This window comes from Podarcis gaigeae (assembly GCF_964106915.1).
Source record: "Podarcis gaigeae genome assembly, chromosome: 3".
Classification (NCBI taxonomy): Eukaryota; Metazoa; Chordata; class Lepidosauria; order Squamata; family Lacertidae; genus Podarcis; species Podarcis gaigeae.
In genome coordinates, this window is record NC_139680.1 from 3,721,806 (window position 1) to 3,739,062 (window position 17,257).

At 43.1% G+C, this 17,257-nt stretch overlaps 1 protein-coding gene across 1 annotated transcript in view; it reads right to left on the reverse strand.

Moving 5' to 3' along the window:
* Positions 1–404: 404 nt before the first annotated feature.
* The window catches only part of LOC310841157 (uncharacterized protein), a gene marked incomplete at its 5' end in the record, with an annotated part of 47,759 nt that continues 30,906 nt past the window's right edge, over positions 405–17,257 (reverse strand). The window contains 9 exons of the mRNA XM_083731747.1: positions 405–658; positions 2,134–2,222; positions 4,170–4,264; positions 4,776–4,924; positions 6,393–6,480; positions 8,342–8,446; positions 8,913–8,974; positions 12,129–12,180; positions 12,445–12,569. Coding sequence (XP_083587873.1) covers positions 531–658; positions 2,134–2,222; positions 4,170–4,264; positions 4,776–4,924; positions 6,393–6,480; positions 8,342–8,446; positions 8,913–8,974; positions 12,129–12,180; positions 12,445–12,569 — 893 coding nt within the window. The 3' untranslated portion in view covers positions 405–530. The remainder of the gene's footprint in view (positions 659–2,133; positions 2,223–4,169; positions 4,265–4,775; positions 4,925–6,392; positions 6,481–8,341; positions 8,447–8,912; positions 8,975–12,128; positions 12,181–12,444; positions 12,570–17,257) is intronic.

Genomic DNA, 17,257 nt, shown 5'->3' on the forward strand with positions numbered 1-17,257 from the left:
GGTTCTAATATGTTTAGCAATGTGTTCCTGTTCCACAAATTCTTTTTTTAGGATCCCTTACTGTCTGCTTACCATTTTGTGGCCTAATTTTGTGTTCCTTTTCATTCCCTTCATTTGAACAGTTTAAAACCTCCTTAGATTCCACTTCTTAACTGCACTGGCACCCTCTTGGTCTTCATGTTACCTTTGCTGATCTGTGGCTTGCACTCCAGTTGAGTTTCTAATATTGTATTTAAACAACTCCCTAGCATTCTGGAGCGATTGTTTCAGTTTCTCATTGGGCATAGGATGTTAACTATGCTATGCAGTGTGAGCCCTGGTGTAGCAGCTGCTAATTTTGTAAACTGTAAATTTTCTTCCCGTCCCAACTTCCAGTCCCACCTTACACAAAAAATACATCCATGTATGCAAGATAATTTATTTTTCAATTTTAAAAGCATGTTTACAAATTTCATTTGGAAAAGATCATTAAAAGATGCTGAAGGTGAGTTTGTGGAGTTCAACGAAAATCATAAGTGCCAAAAGGAGACCTATTTTATTTCATTCTTACACAGGCAAGAAGCAGTGCAGTCTTGCATCATGTTTGGTTTCGTACATCCTTGTGACTTCACTAAGTCAGGGCAGTTGGTGAACTTATCAGTATGTTTGCAAGGGTTGGCTGAAAGTGAAAAGAAGAACACACTACCATCAGTCTGGACATTAACAAAAGCAAAACATCCCCAATAGATTCAAACCATAGTGACACTTTCATTTTTAGTTGATATACTGGAGCTTAAGATCAAAACTGAAGATTATACAAAAGAAAAAAGAACACTGAACATATTATTTAACAGTTGTTCTAATGGATGTAGTAATTAAATGCATAAACAGTTTAGCAACCCTGACCATAACTCAGAAGAAAAAGGCCTGAAAAACAAGCCTTTTGAGGAATGGTTGAGGGAGTTGGGCATGTTTAACCTGGAGAAGAGGAGACGGAGAGGTGATATAACAGCCAACTTCAAGTATCTGAAAGGCTGTCACATGTAAGATGGAGCAAGCCTGTTTCCTCCTGCTCCAGAGGATAGAACCTGAAACAATGGAGTCAAATTACAAGGAAGGAGATTCCGACTAAACATTAGGAAGAACTTTCTGACAGGAGGAGCTGTTTGACAGTGGAATGGACTCCCTTGGGAGGTGGTGGACTTAAGCAGAGGTTGAGTGGCCACTTGCCCTGGCCGCTTTAGTTGAGATTCCTGAATTGCAGGGGGTTGGACTAGATGACACTTCCAACTCTACAATCCTGTGATGCTGTGAAATGGGGCATGCTTTGATTGCCACACCTTATGAACATTATGTAGAAATCCCTACATTCACCTTAAAAATATAAAAGGTTATTGTGACTCAGGAGGCAGAAGCCTTTCCGCAGGTGGTATGACCTCCCCACCATCGATGGAGAAGTGGTACTGCCATCAGTGCCAGTTTTGGGCAAGATTGTGTCCATTTGGGGCAAGATCTTTGGTGCTGATGGGAGCGCTGCTACTCCGCCTTTGGCAGATGTGTCAGGGTGCGCAGTAGCGGCAGGAGCAATTAGGTGGTGGTGGGAGTGGCAGCAAGGCAAGACAGAACTTCTCATTTCACCTCTAGTGGTGAAACGGGATGTGCTGCCCGGCTTCCATCAAATTCAGTGGGATTTTCTTCTGAGTAACTAGGTTTGGAATATGCTGGTTTTAGCATTCAAATTTAGAATATAATTGGCGATATCCCTTCCACTCTACAAAAACCCTTGTAATCTTGGGGGAACAGAGATATCTATATATCTATATAGATCTTCATAAGCAGCAGTGGATCTCTGCCTGCTTTCTTCCTGGCTAAACTGTCAGGGCCGAGCATCTCTTTGGCAGTGCATTGCGCATGCAGCGCAGAAGTATCATATCTGGATGCAAGACTTCCACATCACACCAGCGCTGCTCCCAGTGCACATTGGGGCAGATCCAGAAGTAGGGCCTGGAAGCAGAAATCAGCACAGCTTTTCCTACTATCCCTTATACTAACTTGGTGACAGTTAACAGGCCCAATGAATTCTGAATTCTAACTGAGTGCCCTTTCTAAAGAAAAGATGGAGAAGCTTTAATATTTGAAGTTATTTGTACGCACTGCATAATTTGTTGTCACAAGCATGACGGCAGTCCCCACAAGATGGTCCAGACTTATATGGGGTTTTCATTAAGCCTTGTATGTTCCCTCTGGAATGAGAAATGCAAAAAAGTGCACAGTTTTTTTTATTTATTTCATGAAATTTATATAAATATTTTTTTTTAAAAAAACCCCAAAGCAGCTCAGTCCTGGTATGCTGTAGCCGGTTGTTTGTATTCAGAGAGAGCAATCTAGTGGTGTCAGTTCAGTAATGCTGTGCTACTGGGGATGGAAATGAGGCTGGGGTGCCTTGGCTGGAGAGTGAAGAAGTCTTGCCTGTAGAATTACTAGAAAGGCAGGACATCACATTGGGAGGGATAAAACACAACTCACTTTGTTTTCCTATGTGCAACCTAAGCTTCTTGCACAACACCACATCCCTGTTTCTAAAGAGGGAAGGGTGACAACTCAACAAGCCAATGCAAATGAACTTAATGAACACAGCATGTTGTAATTTGGATTATTCTAATGGTCTGTGAAGATTATTCTGTCCGTTGACAATCTGCTATTAACTCCCTTTATCTTCTGGACCTCCCAGTGTTATGTAATCTCTCAGGAATGTTAATAGCTGGATACCTCTTCCAAAGGGCTGGAGATGTATCATCGGTAAAGAGAATCTCACGGGCGTTATTCACAGACTGTACCATATGTGCCCACTAGCAATGCAACAAAATATGATCAAGGGGTCCCTGTATCTCCATACACTTTTCAAGAGAATCCTTTACCCTCCTGGGTAAAACTTCCTGGGTTCTGAACTTTTAAGAATTTGGCTCTGCATTGCTTGTCAAAGATGCCAGCTTTTGTTAAGCCCCTTGAACAGGGCTTTGCAGCTGCCATTGGTCCGCCTGAAAATCTCTTTCAGCTGAGCCAGGTCTTTGTCTGCCCCCATCTGCCCCTATATGACATCAGGTGTAGGGCAGGCAGGTGTGGCTTGGCTGAAATATCCTGGTGGGTCAAACAGGGAAGCCAGGTTGGAGGTTCCCAGCCCTGGTTTAGAGCAAACTTAATAAATATGTAAATGAATAAAAAAGAACATTCTTTTCTGAGGCACTGTGGCTCACTTAATGCTGAATATGCTGCTGGTGTGAATTGGTGGATGATGGAAGCTATGGGCACTAAGAGAGGAGGATTGCAAGGAGTGGGGGCGCTGCCTTATGTGCCTTTCCACAGTATTAAAGCAAGGTTAAACCATAGCTAAGGGACTCGGGTGGCGCTGTGGTCTAAACCACAGAACCTAGGGCTTGCCAATCAGAAGGTCGGCGGTTCGAATCCCTGCAACGGGGTGAGTTCCCGTTGCTTGGTCCCAGCTCTTGCCAACCTAGCAGTTCGAAAGCACGTCAAAGTGCAAGTAGATACATAGGTACCGCTCTGGCGGGAAGGTAAACGGCGTTTCCGTGCGCTGCTCTGGTTTGCCAGAAGCAGCTTAGTCATGCTGGCCACATAACCCAGAAGCTGGACGCTGGCTCCCTCGGCCAGTAAAGCGAGATGAGCGCCGCAACCCCAGAGTCATCTGTGACTGGACTTAACGGTCAGGGGTCCCTTTACCTAAACCATAGCTAAACTGGTGCACCAAACCTTAACAGGACTAAAGGTTTCCGACTGTTCAGGAGGACTCCCAAAATAAAGTTTTCCAGAGATTGCCAGAAAATTCTTTTGGGATTTTGATTCAGCCAAACACAACACAACACAACACAACACAACACAACACAACACAACACAACACAACACAACACAACACAACACCAGCTGCTGCCACCTGATTACCCAAGGTAAACAACCTGGCTGTTTTTGTTTACTAGTTGGCTAGCAACCATTGACATCCTGAGTTACTGCTTTACTAGTGTGCAAACTTCCTGTGGCTGTTATGAGAGTTGTTCCATTCCATTTTTATAGTCTAATGTATTTCATATTTATGTTTAAAATGTGTTGTTAAATCCCTTGAAGACGTTGTGTAACAAACAGCTAACAAGCTCAATAAATAATTAAATAGTACATACGCAGGACAGTAGTGGCAAAAGTAGAGGTATTTCAAGCGGTTTTGAGGGCAGTGGGCAGCATAACAACCAATTCTGTAAGACCTGTACCAAACCACCTGTAGATATAAAAACATCCACACAAGAAAATACGTTAGAATCTAACTGTTTTCATAATGAGCCAGAAAAACATACATTTAACATCAGCATTAAAAATAAAACCCCTAGATTTCATCACTTTGTGTTGTGTTATTAGGAGCACCTTGAAAAGGGGGTATGATACTAAAGAAATAAACCATTTCCAAGTAACAATTCCAATAATTTTCTTCCTCTGGGAGATGCAGCTCAGAAATGTATACAGCTGTGAATGTGAATGGCATCATGGGGGTCTGAAGAAACCACAGAAAGAAAGGCACAGCAGAGATAAAGACAATCCATTATCTCAACTTCCTATGTGAAAAATATGAAAAAATTACTGGGTGAAATGCGAGGGAAAAACCCACCCCTTCTCCTTTCTTCCTTCTGTGAAGTCCCAGGCAGCAGCAAGCCAAGATGTGAGTGGGCTGTCAGGCATGGATTGACTAGCTGAACCATGCGCTTGACAAAGATACAAAACGGTGTTTGAGTTACCTGAGTGTAATGACCAGTTACGGCCCCTGGACGGACTGCTCCAACACCGTACTTGAAATCTTCCACCTCGTCGTACCAATCTTGAATCACGTCATTCCATGAAGTAGCGTGAGATGATGCGTATATATTTTCACCGCATGAAAAGCCATCTAGAAGTTGAGATGGGAAGCATTAACAAAACTCATGATTCCTGACCTAGGAAATTCTGTAAACAAGCGGAGTCATGCAATGCTTCAGAGGAACATTCTGCAACAGGTAAAAGCTTGTTTATTCCAAGCAGAATTTGTTCACCCGCAACGGAGAGATTTTATTTATGTAACCCATTTGAGCCAGTGCTTGAACAACACAGAATCTTTGCTTAATTGGGAATGATAAATCTTATAACTTCTTTGATACAGTTCTATTTGGGATACCTTTTGATGTTCCATGTATCTTGCTTAGCGTTTAGGAGTTACCTATATCTGATTAAACTGGGAAGCAGCTGTTCAGTTTTAAACTATGGGGTGAAAGGGGGGATATAAAATATGAACTGGGCACACTAAGGGTGGTGATTGATGTATAATTGCCCAGGTATTTGTTTTTATATTAAATTTTTGTTATACAAGAATATCTTTATTTCAACCAATATTATAATCCCTCTTTAGAGACAGAAGTCTTTGTTTCAGTAGGGTACATTCTTAGCTAGAAGTGTTTCAGTTTAAAGCATTGTAACCACGTCAGTGGCACAATGTGATATCACACATACAGTGCATATAAATCACTTTTTCTTTACCAGTCTAGCTGAGTCCCAGATGTGGGCAGAATTTGTGGTTTACATTTGATATGGAAAACCGAGTTGCATTGAAAGGTAGAGGAAGAAAGAAGAGTCTGCATTTTGGTACAAGCAATAAAGAATGAAGAATTAATTTTAAAGAGTAAACTTATTCAAAGGTGGTACCAGAAAGAAACATTTGTCAGTTACTTTTAGTAAATGTTAAATGAGCTTCCTTTTTCATGTGGTTCTGATTCTTTGGTGATTATCCATAGGCTCACTAGAGCAAATTAAAATATTCTGAATTTAGAACCTTTCAGCGTATAAGGCATTAAACATATCTATGTTTTATACAGCCAAAAAAGGCTAATCTCAGCTGTGCTGTATAAATTGCTCAATAGCTGGCATCCTTTGATGAATTCCAAAGTAATACCTTAGTGGAAGAAAGTAGAAACTGAAAGGTCTTGTTTTAAAATGTTACCATCTCTGAATTGTTAGTGACTGCAAAAGATTTATCGTTTTAGTGATTAACTACATACTTCCAGGATCCGGAATGAACATGTATGAACTGCTGTGTGATGCTTTAAAAATTGTACGGTATGCATCTAAGGTGGATGCAGCATGTATAGAGGCAAACGTATGTTGATTTCTGAGTTTGGATGTTAGAAAGAACTGGAAAATTCCTCTGTATTATTTCCTTTTTGTGGCATTCCTCCACTGTTTTTTTTTAAAATGCTTTTTAAAAATTATGCTCAGACTGACGACTGCAAGGTTGTTGAAGGAATAAGTGAATGCTGATTGAATGTGGATTATATTATTGATCTCTCTAAAATATTTCTATAGTCCTTATTGACAGCTCTACTTGCCAGCAATTCTTTGGTCTGGTGGGCTGTGGGCAAAATTACATTTCTTTGCCACACGTTCGGCATTTGCTCTCGCAGCAGGACTCCATTCCTAAATGAAAAAAGATGTAGCAAAGGTGAGAATGGAGAAGATAATGTCTGTCTGATTGCTTGTCACCTTTCAGCTTTCTTCAAAACCTTGATGTGTATATCCATGTGTGCATGCATGTTCCCCTTTAATGATAGTTATTTTGTGGCTGGGTCATGGCTTGAATATATGAAGGAAAAACAGAACTGCCGTCCTTTCCCATCACTCTTTCATTCTTGGGAGCCAGTCCCAACCCAGCACTTGCCCAAGATATCTTGGCACCTGAGACAAACCACAAAATGGTGCCCCCCACTAGGAAAGAAGGGGGGGAATGAGGTTCTACATCAGAAAAAATGGGGGGGGGGGATAGAGATCAACATTGGGAACAAGCGGGGAGTGAAGAACTACATTGGGAACAAGGGAGGGAATCAAATCAGCCTTACCTGATGGTTGAGGTGGTAATCAAAGGCTCTCATGGGGGGAAAGGGGCCATCTCTGAATCATGCCAGGTGGGTGCAGACGCCAGGAGACCCCCGAGGGCAGTCCCAGCTATTTCCTCCTTAGAAGTGGGAGGAGATGAGCAGTCCCTCCTTTTTGCTGAGGGGGAAGCAGCATTGGGGGGGGGTACCAAGGTGGTAGCAGGCCTGTCCTCCAAGGAAGGCACCACTGTGGCAACAGTGACAGGCAGCATGTTCCTTGGAGTCAGAACTGCTGCCCCTGTGGATTCTGCTGCCTGAGGCGGTTGCCTCAGCTTGCCTCATGGGAGGGCTGGTTCTGCCCCAACCCCAACGCCTGGGTGATCTTAACCATGGTTTAGCATCACATCTGCATGACTCCTGTCAGCCCTGCTTAATGGCAGTAACCATCATTCAAACCCTGATTAAGAGACTGATGCGGGTGGCACTGTGGTCTAAACCACTGAACCTCTTGGACTTACCGATCAGAAGGTTGGCAGTTCGAATCCCCACAACGGGGTGAGCTGCCATTGCTCTCTCCCAGCTCCTGCCAACCTAGCAGTTTGAAAGCATGCCAGTGCGAGTAGATGAATAGGTACCACTGCAGCGGGAAGGTAAACAGCATTTCCGTGTGCTCTGGTTTCCGTCACGGTGTTAGGTTGCACCAGAAGCAGTGTAGTCATGCTGGCCACATGACCCGGAAAGCTGTCTGTGGACAAACGCCGGTTCCCTTGGCCTGAAGCGAGATGAGCACCACACCCCATAGTCGCCTTTGACTGGACTTAAGCATCCAGGGGTCCTTTACCTTTTACCTAAGAGACTGAGTTAGGCACTCTCAGCTACTACTAAGTTACTTCTGAGGTAAGTGCATATTCATAGCCCACTACATGGACAAGTGGACGAAGGGAAAGCATACATGGTTTTTTCCTCCTGATTGGACAAGAACATGTAGGAAGTTAAAGCAAGCAAGGGGGTGGATTATATCTATCCAAGGGAACACAAAGCGCAGAGGTGAGAAGCGGCATCAATAGACTCTGAGCCTGCACTATTATTACTAATGATTACCGCAACTCATTAAGCTGAACCTTGCTTGCTGAACATGAATCGGCATGACTTCCTTAAGCTGACTCTAATATCACAAGCTAAGGACAGCCAGCCAGCATTGTATTTCTGTTGAAATCATACTGAGTAGTTCTAAATTCGCACTTATACCTATGAATTAGCAAATGCAAATATCATGTGCCTGCTTGTCCTTTTTAAATTAAAAAATGATGTTTAAATGGCATTCCCTTGTGAAATGCAAATCTGCTTGTGAGCCTCATTCTTGAAGTGATCAAGAACAAGTTTTCTGTCTGCAAGAAAGTGTAGTAAACATGCAAAGCACTTGCCAATGTACCTGGAACTATGATTTTCACCTCTTTCTATCTTACCATCTTCAGCATGTTGCTTGCAGTGGGCTTCACTCCTCTCCGCAGGGCATTGTGCTTGTCAAGAATTTGCTTTTGGTCACCTGGTCCAACTCCTAGTGCATGTGCCTAAAGTGAGAGAGTGATTAAATTCCTCTTGCATTTATTCATAATATATTACACCAATATAATTTTAGCACTGTTTCTGTAAGAATCATGGCCATGGTGAAAACATGCCATAAATGAAATCTGACATAAACAAAATCTCAGTTGTAAGCTGTTGTGAACTGTTGGGCAATGCCGTGGCATTAACGTCTCTCTGACGTACTCTGGATAAATCCACGGTTATTGAAATCAACTTCCTTTCTCCATTAAATATGATCTTCTTAAAATTTATTGTGTTCACAGATGAAGCAATGAAGCACATTTTGGCTAATTAAAGAGAATGTTTAGGTTGACGAAGCTCCAATCTCGTATTTGAAAACAACCCAGCTAACTTTAGTAACTTTTCATGTCCCACTGACTGAGACAGGAGAGAGTTAAGCATCTCTCAGTATTGCTACACTACACAATGTAAAAAACAACAACACTTTACCCTTGAAGCAGGCTGTTGCAGCAGAGCAGCAAGACTCAGCAACACGATGAGCAGGATCATCTCTGAAAACAAAATAACACTGGAGATATTATCTTAGAGTTTCTGTTTAGATAAAGAACGTACTTAATGAAACATGGTGCCACTCTTCTGAGTAGTAGTTTAAATTTCAAAATGCTCATGTGGCTCCACATGAGAAAATAGATTTGTGCCTCCTAGAACAGGGCAGGTGGCAGATCAGAACCTGCTGGAAGAACTCTGGATGAAATGGATGAATAAGGCTTGTTTAAGAGTGGCAATTAATTTTAGATTTATACCACACCCTCCCAATGAATGTACAATGCTTAAAATAGCTTATAACTTGCTGAAACCCACCCCCACCCCAAAATCAGGCAGTTAGAAATAATTATTGACCTGTAGTAACTCGGATGCAGATTTGTATTTACACACACTGTATTTACACATACAGTGTATTTACACATACAGCTGCGGTCTAAACCACTGAGCCTCTTGAGCTTGCCAGTCAGAAGGTCGGCTGTTCGAATCTGTGTGACAGAGTGAGCTCCTATTGCTCTGTTCCAGCTCCTGCCAACCAAGCAGTTCGAAAGCAGACTGGTGCAAGTAGATAAATAGGTACCGCTGTGGCAGGAAGGTGGACGGCATTTCCATGCGCTCTGGTTTCCATCACAGTGTTCTGTTGCGCCAGAAGCGGTTGAGTCATGCTGGCCACATGACCCAGAACACCAGCTCCCTTAGCCGGAAGCAAAATGAGCGCCACACCCCATAGTCGCCTTTGACTCGACTTAACTGTCCAGGAGTCCTTTTACCTTTACCTCCCATGAGAAAGCATGACAGTAAACTTTTGTAAAACATACATTAGATACACCCCCAGCATTACAGCATTACAGTATTGAAAGGTAAAGGTAAAGGTACCCCTGCCCGTACGGGCCAGTCTTGCCAGACTCTGGGGTTGTGCGCCCATCTCACTCAAGAGGCCAGGGGCCAGCGCTGTCCGGAGACACTTCTGGGTCACGTGGCCAGCGTGACATCGCTGCTCTGGCGAGCCAGAGCCGCACACGGAAACGCCGTTTACCTTCCCGCTGGTAAGCGGTCCCTATTTATCTACTTGCACCCGGAGGTGCTTTCGAACTGCTAGGTTGGCAGGCGCTGGGACCGAGCAGCGGGAGCGCACCCCGCCGCAGGGATTCGAACCGCCGACCTTTCGATTGGCAAGTCCTAGGCGCTGAGGCTTTAACCCACAGCGCCACCTGCGTCCCAATTACAGCATTACAGATGGCTTAAGTGCAGATTCTTCAGTAGGAATTTGATCAATAAGATGCATCCTTCTGAGCAATTATTTTTATACAATTTATCTTACTTAACTCTCCTAGCAACCTTCATGTAGGAGGTTATGGGATACAGCAGGCTAATGTATAGCTTAACAAACACCCCCCCCCTCTTAAACCTTACCTTATTATTTCAAGGAAGACTTGAAGTACCTTCTTTGTAGCTTCAAAGAGGTTATGGAAATCAACGGGCGATGTTATGCTTATATACCTCTCCTGTTTCCTGCTTTGTAGAATGACTCAGTGTCCAACGGTAAATTACACACCTCATTGACCAGTCAGAAGTTTGAATCTGTCACATGTCTTTTTAACAATGTTTTATTTCCTGAAAAATTCCAACCATGATGGATTGATATCTGTGCTTTTTCTTTATCCTGTGGCATCATTTTATCGCTGGTAGATCTAAACACATCATTGACTCAATATACAATGTAATGAGAGGATTTCACAAGCTATTGCTGCTACCAAAGAGGTTTCTTCCTTCCTTCTTTCTGTGTATGAAGTAATGCACTGGTGGTGCCATAATCTAGTAAACAAGGATGGACGGTAAGTGTTTTTAACCTGCTACTGCAGATGTTGAAGTGATGGGAAATCTTCTTGTTTTGAAAGTTGGACCCATTCCCTCCTTCCCCTGCCTCACTCATTTGCTGATTCCCGCGTCAGTTGATGCATTGATGCCACTCAGCTGGTATTCCTGGAGATGATGTTATCACACACCAACGGCCATTTGAATCTTCAGTATTTGCTTACATTCCATTAGCATCACAGGGGAGATATAATTTCTGCAAATACTTTCTGTTGCATGCGCTCAGTTCTGGATTACCCAATAAGCAGACTAAGAATGTCCTTATGGAATCAGCAAAGCAGAGGCACCATAAAATAAATAATAAATGAGAGGATTTTTTTGTTGTTGAAAACTTTAATACAGTGGTACCTCGGGTTACGAGGGACGCAGGTGGCGCTGTGGGTTAAAGCCTCAGCGCCTAGGACTTGCCGATCGAAAGGTCGGCGGTTCGAATCCCTGCGGCGGGGTGCGCTCCCGCTGCTCAGTCCCAGCGCCTGCCAACCTAGCAGTTCGAAAGCACCTCCGGGTGCAAGTAGATAAATAGGGACCGCTTACCAGTGGGAAGGTAAACGGCGTTTCCGTGTGCGGCTCTGGCTCGCCAGAGCAGCGATGTCACGCTGGCCACGTGACCCGGAAGTGTCTCCGGACAGCGCTGGCCCCTGGCCTCTTAAGTGAGATGGGCGCACAACCCCAGAGTCTGTCAAGACTGGCCCGTATGGGCAGGGGTACCTTTACCTTTTTACCTCGGGTTACAGACACTTCAGGTTACAGACGCTTCAGGTTACAGACTCCGCTAACCCAGAAATAGTACCTCGGGTTAAGAACTTTGTTTCAGGATGAGAACAGATATCGCATGGTGGTGGTGCGGCAGCAACAGGAGGCCCCATTAGCTAAAGTGATGCTTCAGGTTAAGAACAGTTTCAGGTTAAGAATGGACCTCCAGAACGAATTAAGTTCTTAACCCGAGGTACCACTATATTTCTTATTTTTGAAAAAACACTGAAGTAGTCACTGCGGGGCGATTTCTGTTCTCATCCTGAAGCAAAGTTCTTAACACGAGGTACTATTTCGGGGTTAGCGGAGTCTGTAACCTGAAGTGTCTGTAACCTGAGGCACCACTGTAATTCATTTCAAGACACAATATGACAATCCAATTGATTTGTTTTGATGATAGAGACATCCATTCCTTGTAAATTAAACTTACAAAATTCTGAAATAGAATTTAAAAGCAAATCACTTGATACCAGTTGGCTAATACATATAAATCCGACTCTGGTTTTATAGATATGGGTACAGCTGCCCACAAACCTGACCAGGCTGTGACAGCTGTGGAGGAGGTGTCTGAAGTTACTCCTTTCTCCTAAGATGGAGGGGACACACAGAGAGACACCTTGTTCCCCATATTGTTCTGTCACCAAATGTAACCCAAGTCCAACTGTACAGTGAAACACACCCTTGTAAACCCCTCCAGGGCCTTCTAACATCTGTTCTTTTTAACATCTGAAGCATTAATCAGGGCAATGCCTTTTCTCTTCCTGATGCAGAACTGCAGAGAGAAGGAAGCACTGAGGTGCTCATTAACATTTCAGACTCTGCCAGCAGATCACAGGGATCACACAGATACCGATCTCATTGCCTCTCCTGACAGGAGCCGGCTATTGAGCCTCTTCCCATAAATGAGTCCTGGAGTTCCCGGATTGATAGTGCCAACTCTATGTCTCTTAGAAGGGAATTCCACAAGGTAGGAGGCTTTAAAAAAATGGTTGCACTGAGAAAAGTGAGAAATTTTATGGCTACTGCCGACCTGCCTGCAGAAGACATATCAAAAGATATATTGCCTTATACTGACTGCAAAGAAAGCCCAGTACTGCGAGAAAATTATGGAAAAACAAGCCAATGGCAGTGCGATAGGAACAGCACTGCACTTCAAAGACAAATTTCTGATATCTATGCTGTAATTGAAGTTGACGCTAATATGAAGAGGAGAGGTGAAGAAGCACCAGGTAGATTTTCTTTTCTAAAGCATATGCACTTATCTGATGAACAATATATTCTCACAATGATGCCATATGGAATGATGGAACACAGTGTGTATTTCCAAGTGTGCAGAGGGTGTACAATGTATTTTTCTAACAAGTGCTCTGCCCTTTTTCTCATCTAAACAGAATAAAAAACACTCAGGACGGACTGTGTAGGGAAGCAGACATGCAGCGACGGAGCAAGCGGATCGGGTTCTTGGGGCAGTGGGCGGGGCCAGCTGCCCGTGGGGTGAGCCGGGGCAGGACGCTCCGCGGGGCCTCCAAGGAGAAGAGTTTGGATTTGGTATCCCATTTTATCACTACCGTAGGGAGTCTCAAAGTGGCTCACAATCTCCTTTCCCATCCTCCCCCACAAAAAAACACTCTGTGAGGTGAGTGAGGCTGAGAGACTTCAGAGAAGTGTGACTAGTCGAAGGTCACCCAACAGCTGCATGTGGAGGAGTGGGGAAGCGAACCCGGTTCACCAGATTACGAGTCCACCGCTCCTCCCACTCAGTCGTCCTACAGCTGGGGGGAGGGAGGCAGCGGGAGGACCATTTAGGCAGCGTGGAGCCTGCGTGCGCCTAAGTCACCGTGTCTCTCCCAGGAGACACGTGTGGCTCGGGTGCACTGCAGGCCCCGCGTTGAGTGCCGCCCGGCATTATGTCACCCTGTCCCCAAGTGGTGGTCTGCCCCCACCGCACCCCCTTCCTCCGCCATTGCAGACATGCTTCATCAAGTCAGCTTCGATGAATTCATCCAGAATTTTGCAATCAGAAAATCTAGACAGAAAAGTGATTTTAATTTCAGCACACATGTAAGTTTCATGTCATTTGAAAAATATTATTTTATTTTATGGTTTCCTATTGCTTTTTTAAAAATCACATACAGGGTTGCTTAGGGCTTCTGTAGGTCTTAATCCACCCCTTCCTGCACTTCTGTAACCTATTTAGGTAGAACATGACAATGGGGAAACAAAAAACAGTAAGTAATATTGTAAGTAATTTCTTGATTTCTACAAGCTGTAATGCTCAAAATCAAACATACGGCTAGAACAAGCTATATCTTGAACGCTTCTTGATAAGTTGTTGGCACAGGGCCAATAATATGTCATTTATACCTCACTTACTAGACTGAAGTTTTGCCTCTTGTTTTGGTTTTCTAACATAATATGCTCCAATATTTTGGCCACCTCATGAGAAGAGAAGACTCCCTGGAAAAGACCCTGATGTTGGGAAAGATGGAGGGCACAAGGAGAAGGGGACGGCAGAGGACGAGATGGTTGGACAGTGTTCTCGAAGCTACAAACATGAGTCTGACCAAACTGCGGGAGACAGTGGAAGACAGGAGGGCCTGGCATGCTCTGGTCCACGGGGTCACGAAGAGTCGGACACGACTAAACGACTAAACAACAACAACACAATATGGGTTGGTTTAGGAAATAGTGAGAAGATTGGGCTGGGCTCCAATGCTATGCTTGTCCTATGGAGTCAGGGGTCTGGAGGGTGGTCTCATTTCTGCACTGATAGACTTTCTTTCATCCACTTCTCTTTGAAAAGAAGAGCAATCCTTACCACTTAAAAATCAGCAGCCAGAGTGTAGAATGAGGATTTATTGCTCAATTAAAGTACTAATCGGGTGTTGTGTCGGGACCTACTAATCGGGTGTTGTGGCTGTCCAATATACCCACCTACAACCAGGAGGTCAGCCTCCAGGTCTTACTGCAACATGTGCCCTCTTTCAGCGTGGATACGCTATATAATCATTTTCACCACTGTGAAATAATGTTTAAAATTCATTTTATAGCAGGTATCTATTTGCGTTCCAATCTTGTGAATGGTTCAGCCTACAATATATGCTCAGATTGCTATGACCAAAAGATTTTGTTAAAAGCAACCTAAGTTTGGAACATTAAAAACACTGGTCTCTTCTCAGGCAAAATGTTATACTTTCCCCCGCCTCATAATATAAGAGGAAACTTTGTCTAGGACTGCCTCCACTGATTGCAATTAATTATATTAAAGAGATTATGAAACATTGTTGGTTACTTTGTCATTATGGAAACAATATGGGCTGCTTGAATTAGCTAATAAATGAAAAGGCATCAAAAACATATCAGGAAATCATGTCTGGCAGGGCAAAAAGCCCAGAATTAAATTCAAAATACTAACTGATGTAAAGGAAAGAGGCGGATTTCCCCTGCCAGACCTTAAACTTTACTATGAATCAGCAGCATTCTGCTGGTTGAAAGACTGGCTGCTTCTTGAAAACACAGACACTTTGGATTTAGAAGATTTCAACAATGTTTTTTGGGTGGCATGCATATTTGTGGTACGACAAGGTTAAAGCACATAAAACATTTAAAAACCATATTGTCAGGAAAGCATTGTTTAATGTCTGGACAAGATATAAAGATTTATTGGAGAATAAGACCCCAAGGTGGTTGTCACCAATGGAAGCAAAGGCTCTGAAAAGACTCAATACGGAGGCCAAATGGCCGAAGTATTGGGAAATACTGGAACAAGAAGGAGACAAACTGAAATTGCAGAGTTTTGAGAAATTAAAAGATAAAGTGCGAGACTAGCTTCATTATTTTCAAATAAGAGAGGCCTACAATTCGGACAAAAAAATTGGCTTCCAGGTGGAAAAATCAAAATTGGAAACGGAACTACTAGAACCCAAAACTAAGATACTATCAAGAATGTATAACTTGCTGTTAAAATGGAATACGCAGGCTGAAACGGTTAAATCAGCTATGATTAAATGGGCACAAGATATTGGTCATAATATTATGTTTGCGGACTGGGAACAGTTGTGGACCACTGGTATGAAATTTACGGCATGCAATGCCTTAAGAGAGAATATTATGAAAATGATATACAGGTGGTACATGACCCCAGTCAAGCTTGCAAAAATTTATCATCTGCCCGATAATAAATGTTGAAAATGTAAAGAGATTGAGGGTTCATTCTTTCACCTTTGGTGGACGTGCCCAAAGATTAAGGCTTTCTGGGAAATGATCTATAATGAAATGAAAAAGGTGTTTAAGTACACCTTCCTGAAGAAACCAGAGGCCTTTGTCCTGGGCATGGTCGGCCAATTGGTGTTAAAGAAGGACAGAACTTTTTTTATGTATGCTACAGCAGCAGCAAGAATACTCGTCGCAAAGTATTGGAAGACACAAGATCTACCCACCCTGGAAGAATGGCAGATGAAAGTAATGTACTATATGGAATTGGCGGAAATGACTGGCAGAATCCGAGACCTGGGAGAAGAGCTGGTGGAAGAGGACTGGAAGAAATTTAAAGACTATTTACAGAAACAGTGTAAAATTTATGAATGTTAACATGATGTTGGATTGAAAATAAGCGGCATTAGTGATAAAGTTAGTAAGAGTATGCAAAAATGAATTGATGGATATAAATATTTGAGTTGTGATATGTTAAGATACAAAGTTAAAGATGATAAATTGAAAGAGGGTAAGGATTTGCTGATTTGATTATGTAAATGGGAATACAAAAAGGGGAGGTGTGAGGAGGTCAAGGAAATAAGGTAATGAACTTTAAAGTTAGAAAAGGAATAATGAATTTTTTCTTTTTCTTTTTGTCTATTTTTGGTTTTTTGTATTTTCTATTTTTCTGTTTTGTGTTTTGTTGTGATTCTGTAAAATCTTAATAAATATTTATTAAAAACAAAAACAAAAACATATCAGGAAATCAGAAATGAAACAGCAATCCCCAAGTAACCCCCCCCCAATATTTGCAAACAAAAATATATATAGCCTTCAGATTATTATTATTTTTTTAAAAAACAGGGACAAATCTGGTGGAAAAACACCACTGAAACCTTAATGATTCAGGATCATAAGAATTTACTTAGTAGGTTGGGCCTAGGTGGAAGTCAGATGTGTTTGGGGCATTAAAGTGTGCCCAGCAACTGTGGTTTCCTCATGGCTCCTGCTCCAAGGGTTATCATAATCCATGGAGATGGGTTGGCAGCTGCAGAAGCTGGGGTGAGTGGTAGGTGTGGTGGCCTCATCAAGATCACCATGGTGTATGGCCTCTGGGAGGTGGGTGGGCATCCTGGCCAGCTTCCCCCACAACAATGTGCTGTTTACAGCCCCCTTTGAGGCAGCAGGGTTCAGTGGTTGCAGGCTCTGTGGGGGTTTCTCCTGGGTTCCCTACATTTCCCTTCTCCCCCTTTTGTGCAGCCCATCAGGGGGCAGTTTTCAGTCCTCCCTGCTCCATTCCAGGAATGCAGGGTGGTTTTTCTGTGGTGAAGGGGGGTAATTTTATCATACACACCCATTTTCTCTTTGGGGCAGGTTACTGTTAATGTTTGGGGCTCCTGTAAACATTTTATAGCCTTTGACAGGCTAAGAAGTTCCATAAATTATGATGGAAGGTAGATTCTGTGTGA